This window comes from Eleutherodactylus coqui, chromosome 5 (genome assembly GCF_035609145.1).
Source record: "Eleutherodactylus coqui strain aEleCoq1 chromosome 5, aEleCoq1.hap1, whole genome shotgun sequence".
Classification (NCBI taxonomy): Eukaryota; Metazoa; Chordata; class Amphibia; order Anura; family Eleutherodactylidae; genus Eleutherodactylus; species Eleutherodactylus coqui.
Genome location: NC_089841.1, coordinates 32,120,064 through 32,132,636, shown reverse-complemented (window position 1 = coordinate 32,132,636; position 12,573 = coordinate 32,120,064). Strand labels below are relative to the sequence as shown.

The window sequence follows — 12,573 nt, the reverse complement described above, 5'->3', positions numbered from 1 at the left end:
TTGTAGGCAAATGAAGCTGATATAGTACTAATGGGCAATAGTGCCATTAGTACTTTATGCAAAATGATGATCACTTAAAACTGTCAATATTTTAATTGTTTGAAAGATTGTCTTTGCGTCTAAATGAGCCTTAATGCTAAGTCAATAAACACAATATAACACAACAAAAAGCTGTATAGGATGCGGTTGACCTGGAAATGGTATGTAACCATGGTTGGGAGGGGGGCTGGGGTTATGAGTAATAATCCTCCCCAACCAGCCCTGGTGTTCACCTGTATGGGACATGGAGACCTGACACCTTCACTGAGTGGGAGAATGGTGTATAAATGAGATTTTCTTCAGTACCTCTTCTCAGGACACAGCCTTTGGAATAACAAGGATCTCCTCCTGAGAATTAGCTATGCATTACCATGAACAGGCAACCAATCCTATATTCAGATTATACAACATCAATAATTATACAGAGAATACAATAAAGGTCACAGCAACTTCATAAAGACATAATTCGGGATGGCACAGATGTACTCTTTTAGACTTTCTCCACTTTAAATTCATGCTCAGAACCTACAACCTCACGCTCCACTGCACCAAGCAAGTCTGCACACCTACAGAGCCTTGTGTGGTGCAGAGTGTAAGCTCTTGCTTATGACCTGAAGGCTGCAGGTTCAATCCCTGCATAGTTCAGGTAGCCAGCTAAAGGTTGACTCATCCTTCTGAGGTTGGTAAAATGAGAACCCAGCCTGGAGGGGAGTAATAAATAATAATTACCTGAAAGTGCCCTGAGCCTAGTCTCATCAGTACTGTATCTAGCTCCTGCTTACTGTCTGTACTCAGACCAACAACAGAGAAAGAAGTTTCCAGACTGCTTTCCTCTGCTCGCTCACCACCTGCGCTAGCGACCCTCTTTCCTCACACTTCCTTCGGTCCTCTTCTCCATTTTCATAGCCCCCATTTGACAGATCATCAGGAGTTTTTGCTTTCAGTACCATCGCTATGCTGACGACACCCAGTTATATACCTCCTCTAGTGACATCACAGCAATGTTACTCCAAAATGCCACCAACTGTCTGTCCGCTGTCTCTAACACTATGTCCTCTCTCTACCAAAAGCTGACCTTTTCCTGTTTCCGCCCTCTACTAACCGACCTAATCCCGACATCTCCATCTCAGAATGTTGCACCACCATAACTCCCAGACAGCACACCCGCTGCCTTGGGATCATTTTCGACTCTGATCTCTCCTTTACCCCCTATATCCAATCTCTCGCCCTAACTTGTGAGTTGCACCTCAAGAACATTGCATGAGTCTGCCCTTATATCACCGTGGACTCACTAAAAATGCTGTTTCCCTCATCCACTCTCTGCTCGATTATAGCAACTCGCTGCTGATCGGCCTCCCCTGCACCAGGCTCTACCCTCTTCAATCCAACCTGAATGTGGCAGCCTGGCTCATCTTCCTGTCCAGCCACTACTCGGATGCCTCTGCCCTGTGCCGGTCACTGCACTGGCTGCCTGTCAAATACAGAATAAAATTTAAACTCACCGGCCTCATCCACAAAGCTCTCCACAGCACTGCGCCACCTTACATTGCTTCCCTCATCTCAATTCACCACCCAGCCCTCGCCCTCCGCTCTGCTAACAAAATCAGACTAAGTGCCTCTTTAATTCAAACCTCTTATTCCTGCCTCCAAGACTTCTCTAGAGCAGCACCAATCCTCTGGAACGTGCTACCAAAAGATATCTGGGCAATCACTTACACACTAAACTTTAGGCATGCTCAAAGCAAAGAACCTCTTCAGGGAGGCATACCATATTCCTGAAACCAAACCCCTCTGTACTCCGCCTGATAACATGCTCCCTGTCCTACCGACTGCAATTCCTGCTAGCCGTATTCAACCGGCACCTTTAGTCATACCGATTCCGCCACTATACAGCCTAGTTTGACAGTGGTCTATGTGTATAGCATCCCTCACTCTCCACCTCCCAATACCGTGCACATCTCCAGCCCCTTCACTTTCTGTATCACCACTACTGTTTCCATCAATTGATTACTTCATGTAACCGTGGTCTTGTTTTTTATTTCCCTTGTCTTGTAAGCGCTGCGGAATATTTTGTGAGTATGATGTAACCATATATAATCAACCAAAATTGCTGAAGACCGAATGCCCACGGCCGGCTCTGTGCCCAGACACAGACCCATACTTACCTGTCCATATATGTTGCAAGTGTCTTGGCCAGTTCACTGCTAGCCGTCACACCGGTAATGACGCGAATCCTCTGTGAGCGGCAATCGCAAGTGATTTCCGCTTGTGTGCAGGGAAGAATCACTTAACATTGCATGCTCTGGACAGATATTGCTGCGGAATTCGTGGCAGGGGTCTAACTGCGAATTCCTCAGCAAAAATCAGTTCAAGGGGAATTCAGCCTAAGACTCAGCGGTTACCAATGGGTCACATTAGTATATATATATATATATATATATATATATATATATATATATATATATATATATATATATATAGGGTATTGATAACTATTACCTATTTGGTCACAGATCAGTATGAAGAAGCTCTCTTGCTTTTTGGAGAATATCTGTCCAACTGTCAGGCAGCTTCATGTAGATCCTCATGTGCTTCAGACTCCGTGTGCTGGAGACCAACCCTGTTTGTATATCAACCTTTAACTCAGTCTCTGGGGTTTTTTAAACTTTTTTTTTACATTTTTATTTTTTGTACATTATTTTGATTTTTTTTTACACCATTTGTGTCCCTCTGGGGGACTTTCACTGTAGCACTGATGATCGCTATGATAAGGCATTACAGGACTTCTCCCCTGCAATGCCTTATTGCTTATACAGCGATCACAGGTAGTTGCTCATCTATGCACAACGGCTGGTCTACTGTGAATGAAGGCCAGATCAATCCCCAACCCTCTCCACCCTCATTCAGTCAGTGATGCTTGTTCCTGTGTAAAACCACAGGAAGGATTATGGCTGGGACGACATGTCAGACATCTGCGCCCAACAGTTCTTCAATGTTGAAGGGATCCTTGTTATCAACTACTCTGCAAAGTAAAGCAACCACAGAGGGAAGGGTGGAAACAGAAGGAAAACCTCAGGAAGAGGAGGAGGAGGTGGAGGAAAAAGCCAGAGAATCCAGGGGAGGAGGAGGGAGAAGCCCACCGGAAGCCAAGAGTGTGCATTGTGTGGCTTGAAGGAAGAGCTCTATCAGACACTTCTGGAGTCTAGAAGGACCTGGATATCCAATAATCAGCTACCCTACTTAAAAGGAGGTATTTGCATGCATGCAAGGGGCAGTGTGTTATGGTTCAGAGGTCAGTCACACACCCATCGCACACAGCTCTACTCCATCCATCCTGATCCCCACATATCACACACACAGCTCTACTCCATCAATCCTGATCCCCCCCACACATCATACACACAGCTCTACTCCAGCCATCCTGATCTTCACACATCACACACACACAGCTCTACCTCATCCATCCTGACCCACACATCACACACAGCTCTACTCCATCCATCCTGATCCCCACACATCACACACACAGCTGTACTCCATCCATCCTGACCCTCACACATCACACACAGCTCTACTCCATCCATCCTGACCCCCACGCATCACACACAGCTCTTTTCCATCCATCCTGATCCCCCACACATCACACACATAGCTCTACTCCATCCATCCCGATTCCCCACAGATCACACAAACAGCTCTACTCCATCCATCCTGATCCCCCACACATCACACACACAGCTCTACTCCATCCATCCTGATCCCCACACATCACACACACAGCTCTACTCCATCCACCCTGATCCCCACACATCACACACACAGCTCTACTCCATCCATCCTGATCCCCCACACATCACACACACAGCTCTACTCCATCCATCCTGATCCCCACACACACAGCTCTACTGCATCCATCCTGATGCCCACACATCACACACACAGCTCTACTCCATCCACCCTGATCCCCACACATCACACACACAGCTCTACTCCATCCATCCTGATCCCCCACACATCACACACACAGCTCTACTCCATCCATCCTGATCCCCACACACACAGCTCTACTGCATCCATCCTGATCCCCACACCTCACACACACAGCTCCACTCCATGCATCCTGATCGCCACACATCACACACACAGCTCTACTCCATCCATCCTGACCCCCACACATCACACACACAGCTCTACTCCATCCATCCTGATCCCCCACACATCACACACAGCTGTACTCCATCCATCCTGATCCCCACACATCCCACACAGCTCTATCCCATCCATCCTGATCCCCCACACATCACGCTCATAGCTCTCCTCCATCCATCCTGATCCCCTACACATCACACACAGCTCTACTCCATCCATCCTGATCCCTAACACATCACACAGAGCTCTACTCCATCCATCCTTATTCCCCACACATCACACACACAGCTCTACTCCATCCATCCTGACCCCCACACATCACACACAGCTCTACTCCATCCATCCTGACCCCCACACATCACACACAGCTCTTTCCCATCCATCCTGATCCCCCACACATCACATACACAGCTCTACTCCATCCATCCCGATTCCCCACAGATCACACAAACAGCTCTACTCCATCCATCCTGATCCCCCACACATCACACACACAGCTCCACTCCATGCATCCTGATCGCCACACATCACACACACAGCTCTACTCCATCCATCCTGACCCCCACACATCACACACACAGCTCTACTCCATCCATCCTGATCCCCCACACAACACACACACAGCTCTACTCCATCCATCCTGATCCCCCACACATCACACACACAGCTCCACTCCATGCATCCTGATCGCCACACATCACACACACAGCTCTACTCCATCCATCCTGACCCCCACACATCACACACACAGCTCTACTCCATCCATCCTGATCCCCCACACAACACACACACAGCTCTACTCCATCCATCCTGATCCCCCACACATCACACACACAGCTCTACTCCATCCATCCTGACCCCCACACATCACACACAGCTCTACTCCATCCATCCTAACCCCTACGCATCACACACAGCTCTTTTCCATCCATCCTGATCCCCCACACATCACACACATAGCTCTACTCCATCCATCCCGATTCCCCACAGATCACACAAACAGCTCTACTCCATCCATCCTGATCCCCCACACATCACACACACAGCTCCACTCCATGCATCCTGATCGCCACACATCACACACACAGCTCTACTCCATCCATCCTGACCCCCACACACATCACACACACAGCTCTACTCCATCCATCCTGATCCCCCACACATCACACACAGCTGTACTCCATCCATCCTGATCCCCACACGTCACACACACACAGCTCTACTCCATCCATCCTGATCCCCACATATCACACACACAGCTCTACCCCATCCATCCTGATCCCCACACATCACACAAACAGCTCTACACCATTCATCCTGATCCCCACACATCACAAACAGCTCTACTCCATCCATCCTGATCCCCCCACACATCACACACACACAGCTCTATTCCGTCCAACGTGATCCCCCATACATCACACACACAGCTCTACTCCATCCATCCTGATCCCACACATCACACACACAGCACTACTCCATCCATTCTGATCACCACACATCATACACACAGCTCTACTCCACCCATTCTGATCCCCACACACATCACACACACAGTTCTACAACATCTATCATGGTTCCCACACATCACACACAGCTCTATTGCATTCATTCTTATATGTTGCTCCATGGCGAACGAAACACGAGGCCCACACTGAGGAGCTGGCGGGTTAGAGGTAGCACTTGTCATGGTGGCTCTAGCAGACTCCACGAAACCTCAGTCGGGGACGTTTGTCCATTGGTTTAGGGTATAACATGTAGGGACTTAGGCTTTCCTGTTGGTGAGCTGTTGGGTTGGAAGCCCTTTTGAGCTTGGGCCTGATGTCTATCAGAACTGTCCTTTGAGCCCCTTGCTGTATGTGTTTGCCATTGATCTTTCTTTTAGAGGATTGATTGTGGAGCTATGGTGGTGGCCAGGATGGATCGGGTGGCGTCGAAAGCCACTCTGAGGGTGATTGAATACACAGATAACGTTACCATCTTTGTGTCCTCAAGAGGGGAGGCAGAGTACATGATGGCAGAGGTGGATCGCTACTCGGAAGCATCCAAATCCGACATCAACTGACATAAGTGTGAAAGTCTCTGGATACAAAGGTGAGATCCTACTTCCGGAGACCTTTCTTGCGCCCAAGGACTCATAAAAAGTTCTTGGCATCAAATTTGGCTAAGGAGATTAATCCATGAAAAATTGCGTGGAAAGACTTGATGGTGTCACTCAAAAAGTGGTTCATTGGAAGGATTGGTCTTTGACCCTTTGGAAAACAGTTCATCTGATCAAAACATACCTGCTCTCCTTATTCATCTACCTGGGCAGTGTATGCATTTTGCGAGAATCTCTCTGGACTCGGGTCTAAAACCTGTTCTTCCTAATGTTGTGGGGAAATAGGATGAACCTAATAAGGAAAGATGTCACATACTGTACAAGGAGATTAGGGTGGTTATCTATGATCAGCTTCATGGTGTTTTTTGCAATCACCTTTGTTAAACACAACATAGGTAACCTTTGGCAAGAAAGCTGTTCTTTCTTTCTATTTTCCTGTTGGCAATATTTCAGCAGGAATTGGAGACAGGAGTCCAAGTGAAGGATCTTTGCACGCTGTATGGGCATCTTGTAAGGTCTATGAATGTGGGAGATCAGGACTCTGTTGAGGAAGCCCCTTGACAAGAGAGTCCTATTGATCCATTTCTAGCCCCTGGTACTCAAGGATTGCCCAGGTTGGGACCTGTTGCTAGGGTTGCATTTATTGACTTCTGACAGGATCCTTTTTGAAGTTTTGGGACTTGGATTGGCACAGTTTCCATTAGAGACTGTATGTAAGAGGTAACTTGAAGTACACACACTCTGGGGATAAGGGTTGTCTCTGTGTACTGTGAGCTGATATGCTGGAAAGCATGGAGCCTTTCCTGCTTTATTGCATCATTATTGTAGAGGTGTACAATCGGGTGGGAGCCTCCATTGATTGGCCTATGCTGGCTGGCCTTTCCTATGTGGAATGGGGCTATGTGGCATTCATAGACCTTCATTATTCATGATCAGTGGTCAGGTTTCATCTGTGGAGGGTACGGTGTTTAGTTTCAATGGAGCAGAAAATCCTTCCCCATGGATGAGATGGATAGAAAAAATTTGGGTGACCTGGTAAAGGTGCGCTCTCAGGATTATGCAAGGTTGGGCACAGATAAAGCCTCTTCCCTATGCAGAGGGTTTGTTTTTCAATATGTATAGTTTATATTATTAGGAGCATTTTAGGAACAGATAAGTCTTGGGGTAGGTTGCTTTAATTGTAGGTGCCAGACTTATTATGTCCAGTTCTCGTGAAAGGTGCTGTGTGACACTGGTAACTTTTTGTTTTAGGTCAAGAGATAAAGAAATTCAGCAGCACAAAACTGAATTTAGGCCTCAATGTATAATTTTATGCTGGTATTTTATTATGGTTTTTGTTGAACTTGTGTGGGTGCTTTAACCACTTAGTGACCAACCATACAAGTTTTTACATCCTGGGAGTCTGGCCTTTAATCTACAGGGCTGTAAAGACACAATGGCTCTGTAGACTAGAGCACCAGGTTCTGGGAGTTTGACAGCTCCTGGCTATTGGCTACCAGAGGTAGCCAAGAGCATGGAGCTGTTATGGGAGCAGCAGCATTCGGTCTCCTATCTTGTGATTGCCGTTATCCAATGGATAACGGCAGTTGCATTAAAGTTTTAAAAAAGTAAAAGTTTCACCTTCCATCACACATCTGATCTATGAGAGCCAGGAGCAGTGACCAGAGGCCTTGTTGAGCTGTCCACGGTCACGTGATCACAGTTATTCAATGGTATTATAAGGTAGCGATCTACCTTAGACATTTGATCCGTGGGAATCTGCAGATCAATAAAATGCATTGGATTACAGCATTCCGCTCACAGTAGCATGTCACAATCACATAATCCGTGTCACAATTATGTAATGGTCGTGGAAATACCCGCAGCCCGTACACAATTATGTTGTATACAAGCTATGGGTAGTCACATCATTGCTAAGCGACAATACGGGAAATCTAAGCAAAAAAGATTACTGCACATTACTGCCTGTGTGAATATGCAGCTTTGCGCCGTACATTATGCGGTCGCACACAAGATGACGGATGGACTCACAGCTGGAATACGATGCAGGCCTCCATAAGTGGATTCCACATACAGGTGTTTAAGCCCGGCATTACTCAGATCGCTGTTACTGAATATTTTTTATTTATGGATTTAGTGGATCCACTGGACCAACCCACCAAGGCTGAAGACAATCCTGGAGTGGTTGGTAGCTGATTCCTCAGACAGATGGAATGTAGACAAGAATACAGACAGAACTGGGAAGGCATAGACAGAACTCAGAACACAGAAACCGAAACTGACCCTTGGCTGCAGGGGGAATGGCAGGCCCCTACCTAAAAGCAAGGTGATCGCCTCGATGAAGGCGGCCCTGCGCTGGAACCTGATGTGCCTTCATGGTGGGATTACACCTTACATGTGTTGCTGAGGCTAAGCCAGCAACAGAGAGCAATCACAGAGTACCGAATGCTGTATGCCATTAGCAGGCTCTGTATAAAGGTCTGTCACTTGACACCTGTGGAGTGGCTGCAGATCAAAGATGTCTGCGCCATTTTAGCCTGCTTTTGAGGAAACTACCAAAACAGTCAGTGGCGATTATGTAGGGATCTGTATAATCATCCATGTTGTCTGCCTGCTGGAACAGATGCTACACGGTCTCAGGGACAATGACAGGTTGTCACAGGAGGAGGAAGAGGAAGAAGGGATACTAATGTCAAAACTTTCATGCCAGCACTCTGTGGCCAGGGACTGGTCACCACCGGTCATGTGTATCAGCACGTACGATAATCCAGCCTTGTTACAAGAGTGAGATAAAGAGGTTCCTACATGGTTGATTTACTGTCTTTGTATTACTAGTTTTTGCAATGTTTCCACTTATTCTTTCCAGTAAATGTATATTTTACTTAGGATTTCTGGGGTTTTTATATTGGATCATCTTTCTGTTCACTCAGGTCCCCGCAGTATAGGATCTTCTGTTGTTCTTCACTACATAAGAGAATTTCCTTGACCAACCCATCAAGCATGGAGAAGGACAGGAACCATTAGCTCCTATTAGACTCCTGGACTCCAGATTGTGGAGACATAGATCCGGATAACAGAAGATTCCTTGGAGGATGGAAGGTTGGTGCTATGAGTGTCAGGAATACTTCTCTCCAGGAACTGGAAGGAAGATGCTGGATCATTATTATCATGAAACAAATCTCACTGCAAGCAGGAAAGATTAATATCCTCCTCTGCTCCTTTAGTAGAGTAGGTGATACAGTTGCAGATGCAAATGTCAACCAGGCTAAATAAAAACATGTCTCAGCACTCATACACATTTCATATCTGAATAAAGTTGCACAACTGTTTTTACTGCATGCATGAAAATGTAAGGTTTTTAGCTTATATTTTGATCAAAACATGGGGGCCCATCTTCTAAATGAAGGTGAACCTTATTGGATGGATTCCTATTTTTTAGAGACATCTTTCTTTGGGCCAAATGCATCTATAATGTAATCATACAATCCAGTATGATTTCCTCCTCCCCTCTACCTTGGTTTGCAGTAAAGCTTACATAGCTCTCAGGGGTGTGTTAATCGAAGACCATATATAGCACTGACTCACAGGTACCTTTTATAGTTCTCCACTAGAAGCATGGTGACACTGACATATGAAACTGTGCGGATGAAGGCTTCGCCACAGAAGGGGAAAACTGCAAGAGATCAGCCTGGTGCTGAACATCACAATCTATTGGTCCTTGCTCTGAGGTCTACTGTTAGATTTGATATTATTGTCTAATTGCATTTTACTATGCAACTTGTAATTTATATAGAAATGTTCTAAAATATATCAATTTTACCTCGTATGTTCAATGATTCTAAAATAAGCTTTATTTTTGGCAGATGACGGTAGTGGGAGCTCAGGGGGCTGTCTGATCTCAGCAGATTTTGAAGCAGATGATAAGAGTAGAAAAGATACATATGAAGAACCTACCATTATCGCAAATATTCCCTCAGCCCTTCACAGCAGAGATCCATCAGCTGATTCTCTTGTGCAGATCCCATCTTCTGATCCATCACAGGCTAATTATCAGAAGAAAACTCATAGAAGACGAGAACATCAAAGAGCTTACACAGGGGAGAAGCCATATTCATGTTCAGAATGTGGGAAGTGCTTTACTATCAATGCAAGTCTTGTTGTGCATCAGAGAACTCACAAAGGGAAAAATCAATTTTCATGTTCAGAATGTGGGAAGTGTTTTACTACCAAAGCATATCTTGTTACACATCAGAGAATTCACACTGGAGAGAAACCATTCTCATGTTCAGAATGTGGGAAGTGTTTTACTAGCAAACCACAATTTGTTGACCATCAGAAAACTCACACAGGGGAAAGACCATTTTCATGTTCAGAATGTGGGAATTGTTTTACTAGCAAAGCAAATCTTGTTAGACATCAGAGAATTCACACAGGGGACAAGCCATTTTCATGTTCAGAATGTCGGGAGTGTTTTATTACCAAAGCAAATCTTGATAGACATCAGAGGATTCACACAGGGGAAAGGCCATTTTCATGCTCAGAATGTGGAAAGTGTTTTAGTAGCAAACCAATGCTTGTTAAACATCAGAGAAGTCATACAGGAGAGAAGCCATTTTCATGTTCAGAATGTGGAAAGTGTTTTTCAATTAAATTAGATCTTCTTACACATCAGAGAAGTCACACAGGGGAGAGGCCATTCTCATGTACAGAATGTGGGAAGTCTTTTACCAGCAAAGTAGTTCTTGTCAAACATAGGAGAACTCACACAGGGGAAAAGCCATTCTCATGTTCAGAATGTGGGAAGTTGTTTACTAGCAAAGTAAATCTTGTTGAACATCGGAGAATTCACACAGGGGAAAGGCCATTTTCATGTTCAGAATGTGGGAAGTGTTTTACTAGCAAAGGAATTCTTGTTAGACATCAGAGAACTCACACAGGGGAGAAGCCATTTTCATGTTCAGAATGTGGGAAGTGTTTTACTAACAAAGCCATTCTTGTTAGACATCAAAGAACTCACACAGGGGAGAAGCCGTTCTCATGTTCAGAATGTGGCAAATGTTTTACTGAGCAACCACAGCTTGTTAGACATCAGAGAACTCACACAGGAGAGAAGCCATTCTTATGTTTAGAATGTGGCAAATGGTTTTCTGACCAGCCATATCTTGTTATACATCAGAGAACTCACACAGGAGAGAAGCCATTTTCATGTTCAGAATGTGGGCAGTATTTTAGTAGCAATGCAATTCTTGTTAGACATCAGAGAAATCACACAGAAAACTAATTATTTTCATTTTGAAAACTCATTTAATTAGCAAATAGCACAAAAAAAGGACTTCATTTATAGCATTACTTATAAAACACCACATTTCTAATTCTCTTTTCTGGCCATTTTTTGCCATTTTGTTTTTTTTCAAATCAGATTTTATTCCAAATTTTTCGATACATACATGGAAAGTTACTTGTCATATAAACAATAACCTTACACAGGTATCTACTGCCCTGACGAGATAATTCGCAAAAAAAAGGCATATTACACCAATTCAGGGTACTGCAGCCACAGTATATCCACTCCCGGAATGGGCCTAATTGGCCCCGGGGGCGCATGCTTGTAATTCCATACCTGTATAACAACTTGTGGGGAAAGCTGGGGCGGTAAAGAGGGGGTGGGGTGAGGGTTTGGGGGGGGGGGGGAATATAGGATATCAGCATTGACTACTGGGATAGTATGTCTAGGAGCCTCAGATCACGCCAGGGGTGCCACGTTGTAATGAATTTCTCTTGTGTATTATTTTGCCAGCTAGCGAGTTCTTCTAAGTTATAAATCCAGTCTACCTTCTCCTTCCAATGCGAGAGAAGGGGTGAAGTCTCGTCCCTCCAATGCAATGGAATCAGGGCTTTAGCTGCATCGATCAGTTGGGCTACTAACCTGTCTCTCAGCGGATGGAACGTCTGGGACGGTCTCCATAGAAAGATCATCTCAGGCGTTAAAACAAAATTTTGTTTAATCTTACCCAGCACCACGCCCACTCCCCTTCAGAAGGTCTCAAGTTTCACGCATGACCACCATATATGCAGATATGAGCCAACCTCCACTCCACATCTCCAACATCTGTCATGTGATGCCAGCTTGTATGCCTGCAACCATTGTGGGGTTTTATACCAGCGTACCAGTAATTTTTTGCCATTTTTTTCAAACCAAAATGCTATGATTGAATGTTAACGAGATGTCATTAAGGAGTAAATAAATGTGCTGCAAGCAGTGGCTTTTTTTTTGCAATTGCAGC

At 45.2% G+C, this 12,573-nt stretch overlaps 1 protein-coding gene across 2 annotated transcripts; it reads left to right on the top strand.

Moving 5' to 3' along the window:
* Positions 1 to 3,185: 3,185 nt before the first annotated feature.
* On the top strand, positions 3,186 to 11,644 carry LOC136629180 (oocyte zinc finger protein XlCOF7.1-like). 2 transcript variants are annotated; one of them, XR_010792913.1, is made up of 3 exons: positions 3,186 to 3,289; positions 9,220 to 9,388; positions 9,890 to 10,053. XR_010792913.1 is itself a non-coding variant. In XM_066605343.1 (3 exons), exons 2-3 carry the CDS (start codon positions 9,382 to 9,384, stop codon positions 11,568 to 11,570), a joined length of 1,425 nt encoding a protein of 474 aa, XP_066461440.1. In that variant the 5' UTR covers positions 3,186 to 3,289; positions 9,220 to 9,381; the 3' UTR covers positions 11,571 to 11,644. The 2 variants fall into 2 exon arrangements, 1 of the variants encoding a protein (XP_066461440.1); XM_066605343.1 differs by lacking the exon at positions 9,890 to 10,053 and adding an exon at positions 10,153 to 11,644.
* Positions 11,645 to 12,573: the final 929 nt, after the last annotated feature.